The sequence below is a fragment of the Ranitomeya imitator genome, chromosome 2 (genome assembly GCF_032444005.1).
Source record: "Ranitomeya imitator isolate aRanImi1 chromosome 2, aRanImi1.pri, whole genome shotgun sequence".
Classification (NCBI taxonomy): Eukaryota; Metazoa; Chordata; class Amphibia; order Anura; family Dendrobatidae; genus Ranitomeya; species Ranitomeya imitator.
The window spans coordinates 155,796,472-155,808,804 of NC_091283.1; the positions used below are offsets into that span (position 1 = coordinate 155,796,472).

The 12,333-nt window shown below is 45.0% G+C and overlaps 1 protein-coding gene across 2 annotated transcripts in view; it reads left to right on the plus strand.

The window, feature by feature from the left end:
• NUP214 (nucleoporin 214) overlaps nt 1-12,333 on the plus strand; it is a 69,022-nt gene that overhangs the window by 24,361 nt on the left and 32,328 nt on the right. For both annotated transcript variants that reach the window (XM_069747536.1, XM_069747537.1), the window contains exons 13-16: nt 6,188-6,345; nt 6,431-6,528; nt 6,646-6,711; nt 6,811-6,960. In XM_069747536.1, the coding sequence (XP_069603637.1) occupies nt 6,188-6,345; nt 6,431-6,528; nt 6,646-6,711; nt 6,811-6,960 (472 nt within the window). The remainder of the gene's footprint in view (nt 1-6,187; nt 6,346-6,430; nt 6,529-6,645; nt 6,712-6,810; nt 6,961-12,333) is intronic.

A 12,333-nucleotide genomic window follows, 5' to 3' on the forward strand; every position in this document is an offset into this window, starting at 1 on the left:
GATCTAATTTTCTCTGCCAGAGGCTCAATCACCAAAGCGAATATAAAGGTACTGTTACACTAAACGACTTGCCAACGATCACGACCAGTGATACGACCTGGCCGTGATCGTTGGTAAGTCGTTGTGTGGTCGCTGGGGAGCTGTCACACAGACCGCTCTCTCCAGCGACCAACGATCAGGGGAACGACTTCGGCATCGTTGAAACTGTCTTCAACAATGCCGAAGTCCCTGGGTAACCAGGGTAAACATCGGGTTACTAAGTGCAGGGCCGCGCTTAGTAACCCGATATTTACCCTGGTTACCATTGTGAAAGTTAAAAAAAAAACAGTACATACTCACATTCCGATGTCTGTCACGTCCCCCGCCGTCAGCTTCCCTGCACTGACTGTGTCGGCGCCGGCCGTAAAGCAGAGCACAGCGGTGACGTCACCGCTGTGTTCTGCTTTACGGCCGGCAGCGCTGACAGTCAGTGCAGGGAAGCTGACGGCGGGGGACGTGACAGACATCGGAATGTAAGTATGTACTGTTTTTTTTTTTTTTTTTTTTTTTTTACTTTCACAATGGTAACCAGGGTAAATATCGGGTTACTAAGCGCGGCCCTGCACTTAGTAACCCGATGTTTACCCTGGTTACAAGTTAACACATCGCTGGATCGGCGTCACACACGCCAATCCAGTGATGACAGCGGGTGATCAGCGACCAAAAAAAGGTCCTGATCATTCCTCACGACCAACGATCTCCCAGCAGGGGCCTGATCGTTGGTCGCTGTCACACATAAGGAGATCGTTGCTACGTCACAAAAAAGCGTGACGTTGCAATGATATCGTTAACGATATCGTTATGTGTGAAGGTAACTTAAGGGGTGATAGCGGACACCCCTGTCTCGTCCCGTTAGTAATAGTAAACCTATCCGACATCATTACAGAGACAGAAACCGACGCTGATGGGTGAGAATATAGCAGAGTGATTGCTTTAGCAATATTACCCGTAAATCCGAATCTGGCCAGAACCTCAAACAGGTATCCCCAATGCACCCGATCAAACGCCTTCTCCGTGTCCAGGGATAGGAGCAGAGAAGGCGTCCGGTCCCTCCCCGCCACATGGATGAGGTTAATGATTCGTCTGGTGCCGTCCAATGTCTGTCTAGATTTGATAAATCCAACCTGGTCTCTGTGCACCAGGGAAGGGATTACATCGGAGAGTCTATTTGCTAAGATTTTTGAGTACAGCTTGAGGTCAGTATTTAGAAGGGATATTGGCCTGAAATTGCTTGGATGATCGGGCGTTTTTCCTGGCTTGGGGAGGGGGACTATAGTCGCTTGTAACATTTGTTCTCGTATTTTGCCCGTTTCAAGTATATTTTGGAAGACTAATAATAGATGTGGGGACAGTATTTAGTTGAATAACTTCAAGTATTCATTAGTTATACCATCTGGTCCTGGGGATTTATTATTTTTTGTTGCCTGAATGGTTTGTTGGATTTCTTTTTGGCTTATAGGATGATTTATTGCCATCAATTTATCCTCTGGGATTTGGGGTAGGGACATGCTATTTAAGAAATTATTAATTAGCTCAGCGTTGGGTTGTGGGGTAAGGTTATCAGTCTTGAGATTATAGAGTGAGGAGTAATATCTTGCGAAAGTATTCGCAATTTCTTTAGGGTTGTATATTTTGTTCTTTTGATCATCTTGCATGTGAACTATTTTTTGCTTTGTTAATCTGGCTTTAATCTTATTGGCAAGTATTTTACTCACTTTATTCCCCTGCCAATAATATTTTGCTTTATTCCGCCTCAAATTATGCTCATATTTATATTGGAATTGCTGATATAGTTCGTATCTTGCCTTTTGTAGTTTTCTATATACCGTGGGTGATGGGCTATGTTTATGGATGTTTTCCAATGTTGATATATTTTTATTAAGCTCTTCTATTTGTCGCATTCTCAATTTTTTGTTGCGCTGCTATCTGTATTAGCTGCCCTCTTTTATATAGGCCTTGTGGGCGCACCACACTGTGGTCGGGGGTACTATTGGTATCAAAAAATTCCTGGAGAAGGTCGTTTAGTTGGGATTTGATATTATCTGAGGCTATTAAAAAGTTATTCTCCACGGAGAATAAGTTAAATTATTATATGTCTCTTTAATTTGGCATGTTACAGGAGCGTGGTCCGACCAGGTTATGTTCCCAATTTTTGCTGATTGTATATTTTTTAGGAGCCATTTATCCACTACTATTAGATCTATTCTTGAATATACTTTATGTGGGTGGGAGTAATACGTATAATCCCGTTCAGAAGCATGAAGGACCCTCCACGTGTCACACAATTCTTCTGATATAAGACACTGGGACAACGCATGGGATTGGGACTTTTTCTTTGAGCACCAAGATTTGTCTATGTTGGGGATCGGGACGATGTTAAAACCTCCACAGATTAGCAGGGACCCTTGTTTTATTTTTGATGATTTAGTTATGAGGTGTTTAATAAAAGTGATTTGACCTGAATTGGGTGCATATATAGATACAATTGTATACATCCTATTATTATTACATATCAATATTAGATATCTGCCTTCATCATCCAAAACGCTATCAACAAGCTGGAACGCTATAGTGTCTTTTATTGCAATCGCTACCCCTCTCTTCTTTTTCGCCGCATATGACACATGGATATGGGGGTAATTTTTATGTTGTAGTCTGTGTATCTTCACGATTTAAATGAGTTTCTTGGACACATAGTATGTCCGCTTTGAGTGCCTGGGCTTTTTTCCATAACTATCTCTTGAAAAGGCTATTTAGGCCTCTCGCATTAATGCTAGATATTTGAAATACCATCAGTTACAAAAAAGAAAAAAATAATAATAATTCAGTCAGTCACCAGATGCAGGATAGTAAGGGAAACAAAGGGGTTAAAGGGAACCTGTCACCCCCAAAATCGCGGGTGAGGTAAGCCCACCAGCATCAGGGGCTTATCTATAGCATTCTGTAATGCTGTAGGTAAGCCCCGATGTATCCTAAAAGATGAGCAAAGACGTTGATTATACTCACCCAGGGGCGGTCCCGCTGTTGGTCAGGGGCCTCCTATCTTCATCACATGATGTCCTCTTCTGGTCTTCACGCTGCAGCTCCGGTGCAGGCGTACTTTGTCTGCCCTGTTGAGGGCAGAGCAAAGTACTGCAGTGCGCAGACGCCGGGAAAGGTCAGAGAGGCCCGGTGCCTGCGCACTGCAGTACTTTGCTCTGCTCTCAACAGGGCAGACAAAATACACCGGGGCCGCAGCGTGAAGACCAGAAGAGGATGTCATCGTAAGAAGATGGGAGGCCCCGGACCAACAGCGGGAACACCCCTGGGTGAGTATAATCTAACGTCTTTTTCTCATCTTTTAGGATACATCGGGGGCTTATCTGCAGCATTCCAGAATGCTGTAGATAAGCCCCCGATGCCGGTGGGCTTACCTCACCCGCGATTTTGGGGGTGACAGGTTCCCTTTAGGCCTTGTGCACGCTGCGGTTTTTGCTGCGGATCCGCAGCGGATTTGACGCTGCGGACCCGCAGCAGTTTTCCATGCGGTGTACAGTACAATGTTACCCTATGGAAAACAAAAACCGCAGTGCACACGATGCAGAAAATTCCGCGCGGAATCGCGGAAAAAAAGAAGTAGCATGTCACTTTCTGCGGATTCCACAGCGGTTTTCAACATGCACCAATAGGAAAGTGCACTTGAAAACCCGCAGAGGAATCCGCAGAAGAAACTGCACGATAATCCGCAGTGAAAACCGCAGCGGTTTTGCACTGTGGATTTTCCAAATCCGCTGCGGAAAAAATCCGCAGCAGATTCCGCATCGTGTGCACATACCCTTAAAGTTATTAACAACAACTACTACAAGTACAACTTGTACAACTCAGAGTCCGGTTCTATGTGGACCAACTGGATAATCGTTCCTATCCAGTATTAAAGGGGGGAGAGAATAGAAAAAACAAAAGTGATATTCTCATGTCCCTTCAACCTGCCAGCTAGGCAAAAAAAAAACAGTGTGGTGTCCCGGCATAGGCACACAGGGGATAAATATGGTAACAGAGTTCTGGCGTGAGAATCAGGTCCATTCTTGGTTCAGTGTCAGGGGTCTTTTCTTTAGTGGGGAGCTGGTATCTTCATCCACTGAAGTCAGGGACCATTCCTGGAGCAGGGTCATGGCCTCTCTGGGAGACGCAAGGACGTGTGAAGCTCCGTTTTTCGTCACGATGAGCTTTACTGGATATCCCCACTTGTAGACAATACTGTTGTCCCGCAGAATCTTGGTTGCAAATGAGAATTCCCGCCTCCTGTTCAGGGTTGTCGCAGACAAGTCTGTGAACACTAGGATGTTCCGGAATCTTTCTGGAAGTTCTTGCTTTGCTGTCGCTGCCTTGGTCACTGCCTCATTGAAGTGGTAGAAGTGCAGCCTGGCTATCACGTCTCGGGGTGCGGAGCTGGGAGCAGACTTTGGTTTAGGGATCCGATGTGCCCTGTCATTGAGCAGGTCTCTGTTCTGCTGACGGCACCAGAATTGTGAAGAAGTCCCTTAGAAACTCCTTTAGTGTATCCGCTGATACGCTCTCAGGGATTCCTCTGAAACGTAGGTTATTGCGCCTGGATCGTTCTTTTATGTCTGCAAGCTTCAGTTTTAGGGCCATGATTTCTTCGTCCGCTTCATTATGCGCATCTACTAGTTGGTTGTGCGCCTTAGTCTCCTCTTAATAGTTGTGGTAGAGATGTCTGCTGCTAGAACTCTGTGGCATTGACCTGGTCTCTAATCTGAGCTGCTGTTAACCTGCGATTTCTGAGGCTGGTGACTCTTACAAACTTATCCTCGGAAGCAGAGGTGACTATTGGTCTTCCTTTCCTGGGGCGGGCCTCATGTGAGCCAGTTTCTTTGTAGCACTTGATGGTTTTTGGCACAGCACTTGGGGACACTTTCAAAGTTTTCCCAATTTTTCGGAATAACAGTCTATTCAGTAGGACTATCGGCTGTGTGTCCACCAGACTTCTGCACAACACAATTGATGGTCCCAACCCCATTTATAAGGCAAGAAATCACACTTATTAAACCTGACAGGACACACCTGTGAAGTGAAAACCATTCCCGGTGACTACCTCTTGAAGCTCATCAAGAGAATGCCAAGAGAGTGCAAAGCAGTCATCAAAGCAAAAGGTGGCTACTTTGAAGAACCTAGAATATAAGACATAATTTCAGTTGTTTCACACTTTTTTGTTAAGTATATAATTCCACATGTGTTAATTCATAGTTTTTGATGCCCCCAGTGTGAATGTACAATTTTCACGCAGTGATGTGGGTCGATTAAACTTCACCTTTTTTTCATCTGAAACTTTTGGAGTGCTGCCTTCTTTTTGCTATTTGGTATACATGTTGGATTAATGTTTGGACCGTTTTATTCAGGGGGCTAGGCACCCACCATTGGTGAGCATTGTGCTGTTCCATTTTTTTTATATATATATATATATATATATATATATATATATATATATATATATATATATATATATATATATATATATATATATATATAAATTATACTTGACTAATAGATTGCCCAGCCCTGATGCCTTGGCTTGCTTTATTTAAGTGGAATATTGACGTGGCACACAGCCGAGTAACCACTGCAGCCAATGGCGTTGACTATGGCGCATCAGTGCTGCAGTGGCTGAGGGTTGTGCAGTAGAGCTGAGCAAGCGCTAACAGTAAACTTCGGCGTCCGTACCGAACACCTACTCTTAAGGCACGGACACCGAACACGGACTTCACCAAAAAGTCTGTGTTATTGTTCGGGTTCGGCCCCCAGGACAACGGGTGTTTGTCACTTTATCAGGTAGTAACTCTTCCATTATCCCTAGAGCACCAGAGATGTTGATAGTAACACTTCCACTATCCCTAGAGCACCAGGGATGTGGGTAGTAACGCTTCCACTATCCCTAGAGCACCAGGGATGTGGGTAGTAACGCTTCCACTATCCCTAGAGCACCAGGGATGTGGGTAGTAACGCTTCCACTATCCCTAGAGCACCAGGGATGTGGGTAGTAACTCTTCCACTGTCCCTAGAGCACCACTTTTATTTTTTTTGTCTTTCTTATATAATCTGACTTGCTCTGTGTTTTCCTGTATAACTGGCTGTCCTTTTCTCCTGTGCTCAGGTTTGGCGCGGTGGATGTGCCTCAGCCAAAGCCAGTCTTTGCACCAAGCACGCCAGGCGTTTCATTTACACCTCCAGCCAAGACCGCAGCTCCGGGCAGCATTGCCGTGCCCACATCATCCCTGTCCTTGGGGACTCCTAGCAGACCGTTCTCTGATGGTAAATCTGGCAGCTCTGTACTTGTGCCGGCCTCTGCATCTCGATGTGATTTATGTGTCCTCTTACGAATTGTCTTGTACATCAGTCTCGCTACCACCACAAAGCGTTCTCCCGCCCCAAGTAGCAGCCCAGAAGGCGGCCCGGGTCTTACCAGTGGTAGTGAAGCAAACGCCACCTCCTCAGGTACATCTTCTTTCACATACACGAGTCTAGTACAAACCCTGCTCTACTGTGAGATGGCTGCTAACAGAGATCAATCAGCGAGGCTTATTGTGACCATATTATTTTTATTTCTTGCAGCCTGTAGGATCATTTCACAAAGTTACAGACAACAAGGACCCTATTTACAATGGCATAAAAGAAGAGGTGTGCCCCCGGGAGAATTGCTCATTAGTGGTCTTGGTTTTTCATTGCTTTTTCAGTTTTAGCTGTTTTTTCTTAACCTTCTTTGTGTTTTGGCGACAGATCGCTCATTTTCAGAAGGAGTTGGATGATCTAAAGGCGCGGACAGCTAAGACTTGCTTCACTGTAGGAACGGAGGAAGAGATGAGGCATCTGACCACAGAGTCCGATCAGCTCCACTCTTTTCTTCTGGAAATCCAGGATACTACAAAGGTAATGACTGGACACCAAGAAGAGATGCGATCTAAAATGTCAAATCATTTATTTGATATGATACATAACGTTAAAAACGAGTGCCGCAGTCAACACTGTGCAAATAGAAGGGGCAAAAGGTTTGGAAAGTGCAGAGTGGAGCAAAAGGATTCGCAGGTCCAGTGGGGGCCACGTCATTGTGGAGGCCACTGGACCCAGGAGCCCTACAAACCTCCTACCTTCTGGCGCCCGGTGCCTCCTGATTAAAAGGCACAACGTTGTTTCCCTTGTATAAGTTTCGCAGGATAAAATCATTGGTGAACTAGTATGGGGTGGAAAGTCTCCGAGACTCAAACAGGAGATATTACAGAAGCCGAAAGAAGAGGGAGGGCTGGCACTTCCTAATCCCTGGATATATTTCCTATCTGCACAATGCCAGCACCTCAAAGGATGGGGAGAGGTGTTAGGGAAGGGTACCTAGTAGTTTGAGGTATCTAACGAAAAACTTGCTGTTAAGTATGGGTTTGGAGGTGGGGCTTTTTAAAAAAAAAAAATCGGGATCTTAGTATCAAACTTATTCTTATCCATAAGATATGGCAGAAAATTAAATAGATTGGGGGGGGGGTATCTGGTTTCACTACGTTTTCGCCTATATTGGATAATAGTTATTTCCAGTTTAGTCACATGGAAGGTTTTGGGGCGTGGAAGGGTGGGGGCATTAGTTTTATCGGTCAACTGATTTATCAGGGTAAGCTTAAACCATTTGAAATGTTACAAGAGAAATTTCAGTTCCCAGGGATAGATCTTTATCAGTATAGAAGGGTTCAACATGCGTTTCAGTCTCACCCAATCAAAGCTAAAAGAAAGTGGGAGATAGATTTGGGGGACATAAGTGATGATAGCTGGGAATCTATTCTAGAATATGTGCCTAAGTTATCCATGAGTGAATCATGGGGTGTATAGAACCCCTGATATGCTGCTGAAGGCTGGGCTGAGGTCTAACTCTGAATGCCCAAGATGTTCACAATCCCAGGCAGATATATTACACATGCTTTGGAGTTGTCCCAGACTGACTGCATTTTGGATTGTTGTGTGGAACCGTATTGGAGTGGTGTATGGGTGTGTGGTCCCCAGAGAGCCACTGGTGTGTGTACTTGGGTACGTGGAGGAAATAATAGCTGATAGTACGACCAAAATTGTAATTGCAAGATTAATTGCTAAATATTGGATTAGGTTAAGTTCACATTAGCATTCGGGGGCTTTGCGTAGGGCTGCGTACATCCTCCGTTAGGCCCCGCATACTTCTGCATGCGTCCTGCATACCTATCTTTAACATTGGGTACGCAGGACATGCGGATGTATGTGGATGCGTCGTTTTGACGTGCCCGCCGACCGCACGGGAACGCAACAAGTTGCGTTTTGTGCAGATGCCAGGCGCATCAAAACGACGCATCCGCATGTCCTGCTTACCCAGTGTTAAAGATGGCTACGCACGATGCATGCAGAAGTATGCGGGGCTTAACGGAGGATGTACGCAGCCCTCCGCAAAGCCCCCGAACACTAATGTGAACCCTGCCTTAGAGAGGAGCCTCCGTCCAGACGGGAATTTGTTTCCCAATCAGACCATATAATTCAACTGGAAAAGAGTATTTATACCAAGAGAAATAAGTTGAAATTATTTCATAAACTATGGCAGCCGAGGCTGGAGAACACTCATTAAAGATGTACCAGTATACAGAAATGTTCAGTTAAGATTTCGGCGAACTGAACAAATACCTGCTATTGATAGCTATGGACAAACTGTTGTTTGCTCCTGGAATGGTCTCTGGTCTCCATGATGGTGGGGGATATAGGGTTGGGGAGGGTTATTTACTTGAAAATGTAAAATGACGATTCATATATGACATGTGATATCTGTTTTTTTTATGTTCTTGTGCTCAATAATAATGTAACTGATTTTAAAAAAAAAACACAACATCATGCCCCACACATTACTTATTTTTATTTGTCTGGGCTACTGGTGGGTATACGGGCCGGTAGCAGGAGGTTTTTTCAGAGTCTGGTTCGGCTGCCTTGGACTGCCTATGTGGCCATTGGATCAGGGAACTGCTAGTCTTTTTCCTCAGTTCTAATGCAAACACCGTGGGGGATGAGCTAAGCATTGGGTGATGTAGACCAGAGGTCCCCAACTCCAGTCCTCAAGGCCCACCAACAGGTCATGTTTTCAGGATTTCCTTTGCATTGCACAGGTGATGCAATTATTACCTGGGCAAGACTAAGGAAATCCTGAAAACATGACATGTTGGTGGGCCTTGAGGACTGGAGTTGGGGACCTCTGATGTAGACGACTCTGCAAAATGGTGACAGGGGTGCAGCATGATTACAGGGGAACTCCAACCCGCTTAGACCAGGTAATACGTTTGGGGCTGCTGGACCATGTGAAGTCCTGGAAGCCTAGGAAAGGCCTCTGTCTTCAGTCGTGTGTCCCACACTTCTTTGTACTGTCTGTTAGACACTGGTACCTGCGACTCTTTTCTGTCAGTGTGTCACCCCTTCACACAATATATATTTCGTCCTGCCAATAAAGCTTCCTTGATATGTATGTGTGTATGCATGCATACATACATTCACTGCTCAAAAAATAAAGGGAACACTTAAACAACAGAATATAACTCCAAGTAAATCAAACTTCTGTGAAATCACACTGTCCACTTAGGAAGCAACACTATTTGACAATCAATTTCACATGCTGTTGTGCAAATGGAATAGACAACAGATGGAAATTATTGGCAATTATCAAGACACACTCAATAAAGGAGTGGTTCTGCAGGTGGGGACCACAGACCACATCTCAGTACCAATGCTTTCTGGCTGATGTTTTGGTCTCTTTTGAATGTTGGTTGTGCTTTCACACTCATGGTAGCATGAGACGGACTTTACAATCCACACAAGTGGCTCAGGTAGTGCAGCTCCTCCAGGATGGAACATCAATGCGAGCTGTGGCAAGAAGGTTTGCTGTGTCTGTCAGCGTAGTGTCCAGAGACTGGAGGTGCTACCAGGAGACAGGCTAGTATACCAGGAGACGTGGAGGGGGCCGTTGGAGGTTAACAACCCTGCAGCAGGACCGCTACCTCAGCCTTTATGCAAGGAGGAACAGGAGGAGCACTGCCAGAGCCCTGCAAATTGACCTCCAGCAGGCCACAAATGTGCATGTGTCTGCACAAACTGTTAGAAACCGATTCCATGAGGATGGTCTGAGTGCCCGACATCCACAGATGGGAGTTGTGCTCACAGCCCAACACCGTGCAGGACGCTTGGCATTTGCCACAAAACACCAGGATTGGCAAATTCGCCACTGGCACCCTGTGCTCTTCACAGATGAAAGGTTCACACTGAGCACATGTGACAGACGTGACAGAGTCTGGAGACACCGTGGAGAGCGATCTGCTGCCTGCAGCATCCTTCAGCATGACCGGTTTGGCAGTGGGTCAGTAATGGTGTGGGGTGGCATTTCTTTGGAGGGCCGCACAGCCCTCCATGTGCTTGCCAGAGGTAGCCTGACTGCCATTAGGTACCGAGATGAGATCCTCAGACCCCTTGTGAGACCATATTCTGGTGCAGTTGGCCCTGGGTTCCTCCTAATGCAGGACAATGCCAGACCTCATGTGGCTGGAGTGTGTCAGCAGTTCCTGCAAGATGAAGGCATTGAAGCTATGGACTGGCCCGCCTGTTCCCCAGACCTGAATCCGATTGAACAAATCGGGGACATCATGTCTCGCATCATCCACCAACGTCACCACACTGTCCAGGAGTTGGCGGATGCTTTAGTCCAGGTCTGGGAGGAGATCCCTCAGGGACCATCTGCCGCCTCATCAGGAGCATGTCCAGGCGTTGTAGGGAGGTCATACAGGCACGTGGAGGCCACACACACTACTGAACATCATTTCCTTGTCTTGAGGCATTTCCACTGAAGTTGTATCAGCCTGTAACTTCATTTTCCACTTTGATTTTGAGCATCATTCCAACTCCAGACCTCCGTGGGATATTAATTTTGATTTACATTGATCACTTTTGTTTTATTGTTCTCAACACATTCCACTATGTAATGAATAAAGATTTGCAACTGAAATATTTCATTCAGTGATATCTAGGATGTGGGATTTTAGTGTTCCCATTATTTTTTTGCACAGTGTCTATTAGGATGATAGTCAAAAAATGTTTGTGCAGACTTTTATGTCTCACACCTGGGAATAATTCTCTTAGGTGAAACATAAACAAAATTTTGTCACTTTGTAATCAGTATAGTTTTGTGCTGAATAACCCAACAGTAAACAATCATTTGTAATAAATGTCTTGCAGCAATGTAAGTTTTACATTGTTTTCAATTTTTTTTAATGACCCACGCTTTACTTCCCGACAGTCATGGTGATGCTTCTCCACACACTGGAGAGTAAGCTGTTCTTAGTCTTCTTGAGTTCTCCGTGACTCATTGAATGAATGGGCACAGTAGAGCGTTCAGCGGCATCATTCACGATTTTCAATCCGGCGACTTCTGGGGATGCATCGATGTAACTGCCATTAGTGTGCCACAGACAAGGATCTTGATGAAGAAAAATTTGGTTTATTTCCAGTGCAATGAACAGTCTTTTTTGTGTTGGACGACATGAAGTGATGAAGACTCTTGTGTGACCTGCGAGTTGAGCAGACATTCTTGCCTTCCTTTTGCAGAGCTGGTACCATCTCTACCTTTTCTGCAGTTAGAACCTCATTGTAAAAAACAAAAACAAAAAAACATCGGTCCCGATGGTAGGCGCCTGGAGTATTGATGGGTACGTCTGGGTTTGCCGGTGAGCCAAGGAACAAGCGTGCCAGTGTTAACAATTCCTTGTAATCATATCTTGGATGGCATTGTGCAAAATTCAGCTAGACACTCCTTAAGCGGCCCCAGCTCAGTTGAAGCTATCATCTTCCATTCCAGCCAAAAACTTGGTTTTATCCAGTTGATTCCAGGCAGCCAAAAATCTCTCAAACAACTTTATATTTGGATAAAAAAGAAAGTATGACGGCACCAGGATAAGTGTTTTTTTGATGGTAATTAAAATAGGCAAGCAAGCTGCAACTAATCAGTTTCATGTGGCAGACAGACCAACCGTGGACCATAATCGCATAGTGGTGCACAACCAAGCAGCAATTCATATAAGAAAAAAAAAAAAAACGAGACCGGTCTCCTCCTCGCACCCTCTCCTATTGTATGGATAAATAAAGGACTTTTTTTATTTACATCGCTGGGTAAGTGCCAACTTTTCTATTTTTTTTTTCTCTCTGGACGCTCTTATATGAACTTTATATTTGGGCCTGTTGACGCTGGCCACAATTTATTAAACAGGCTTGCTT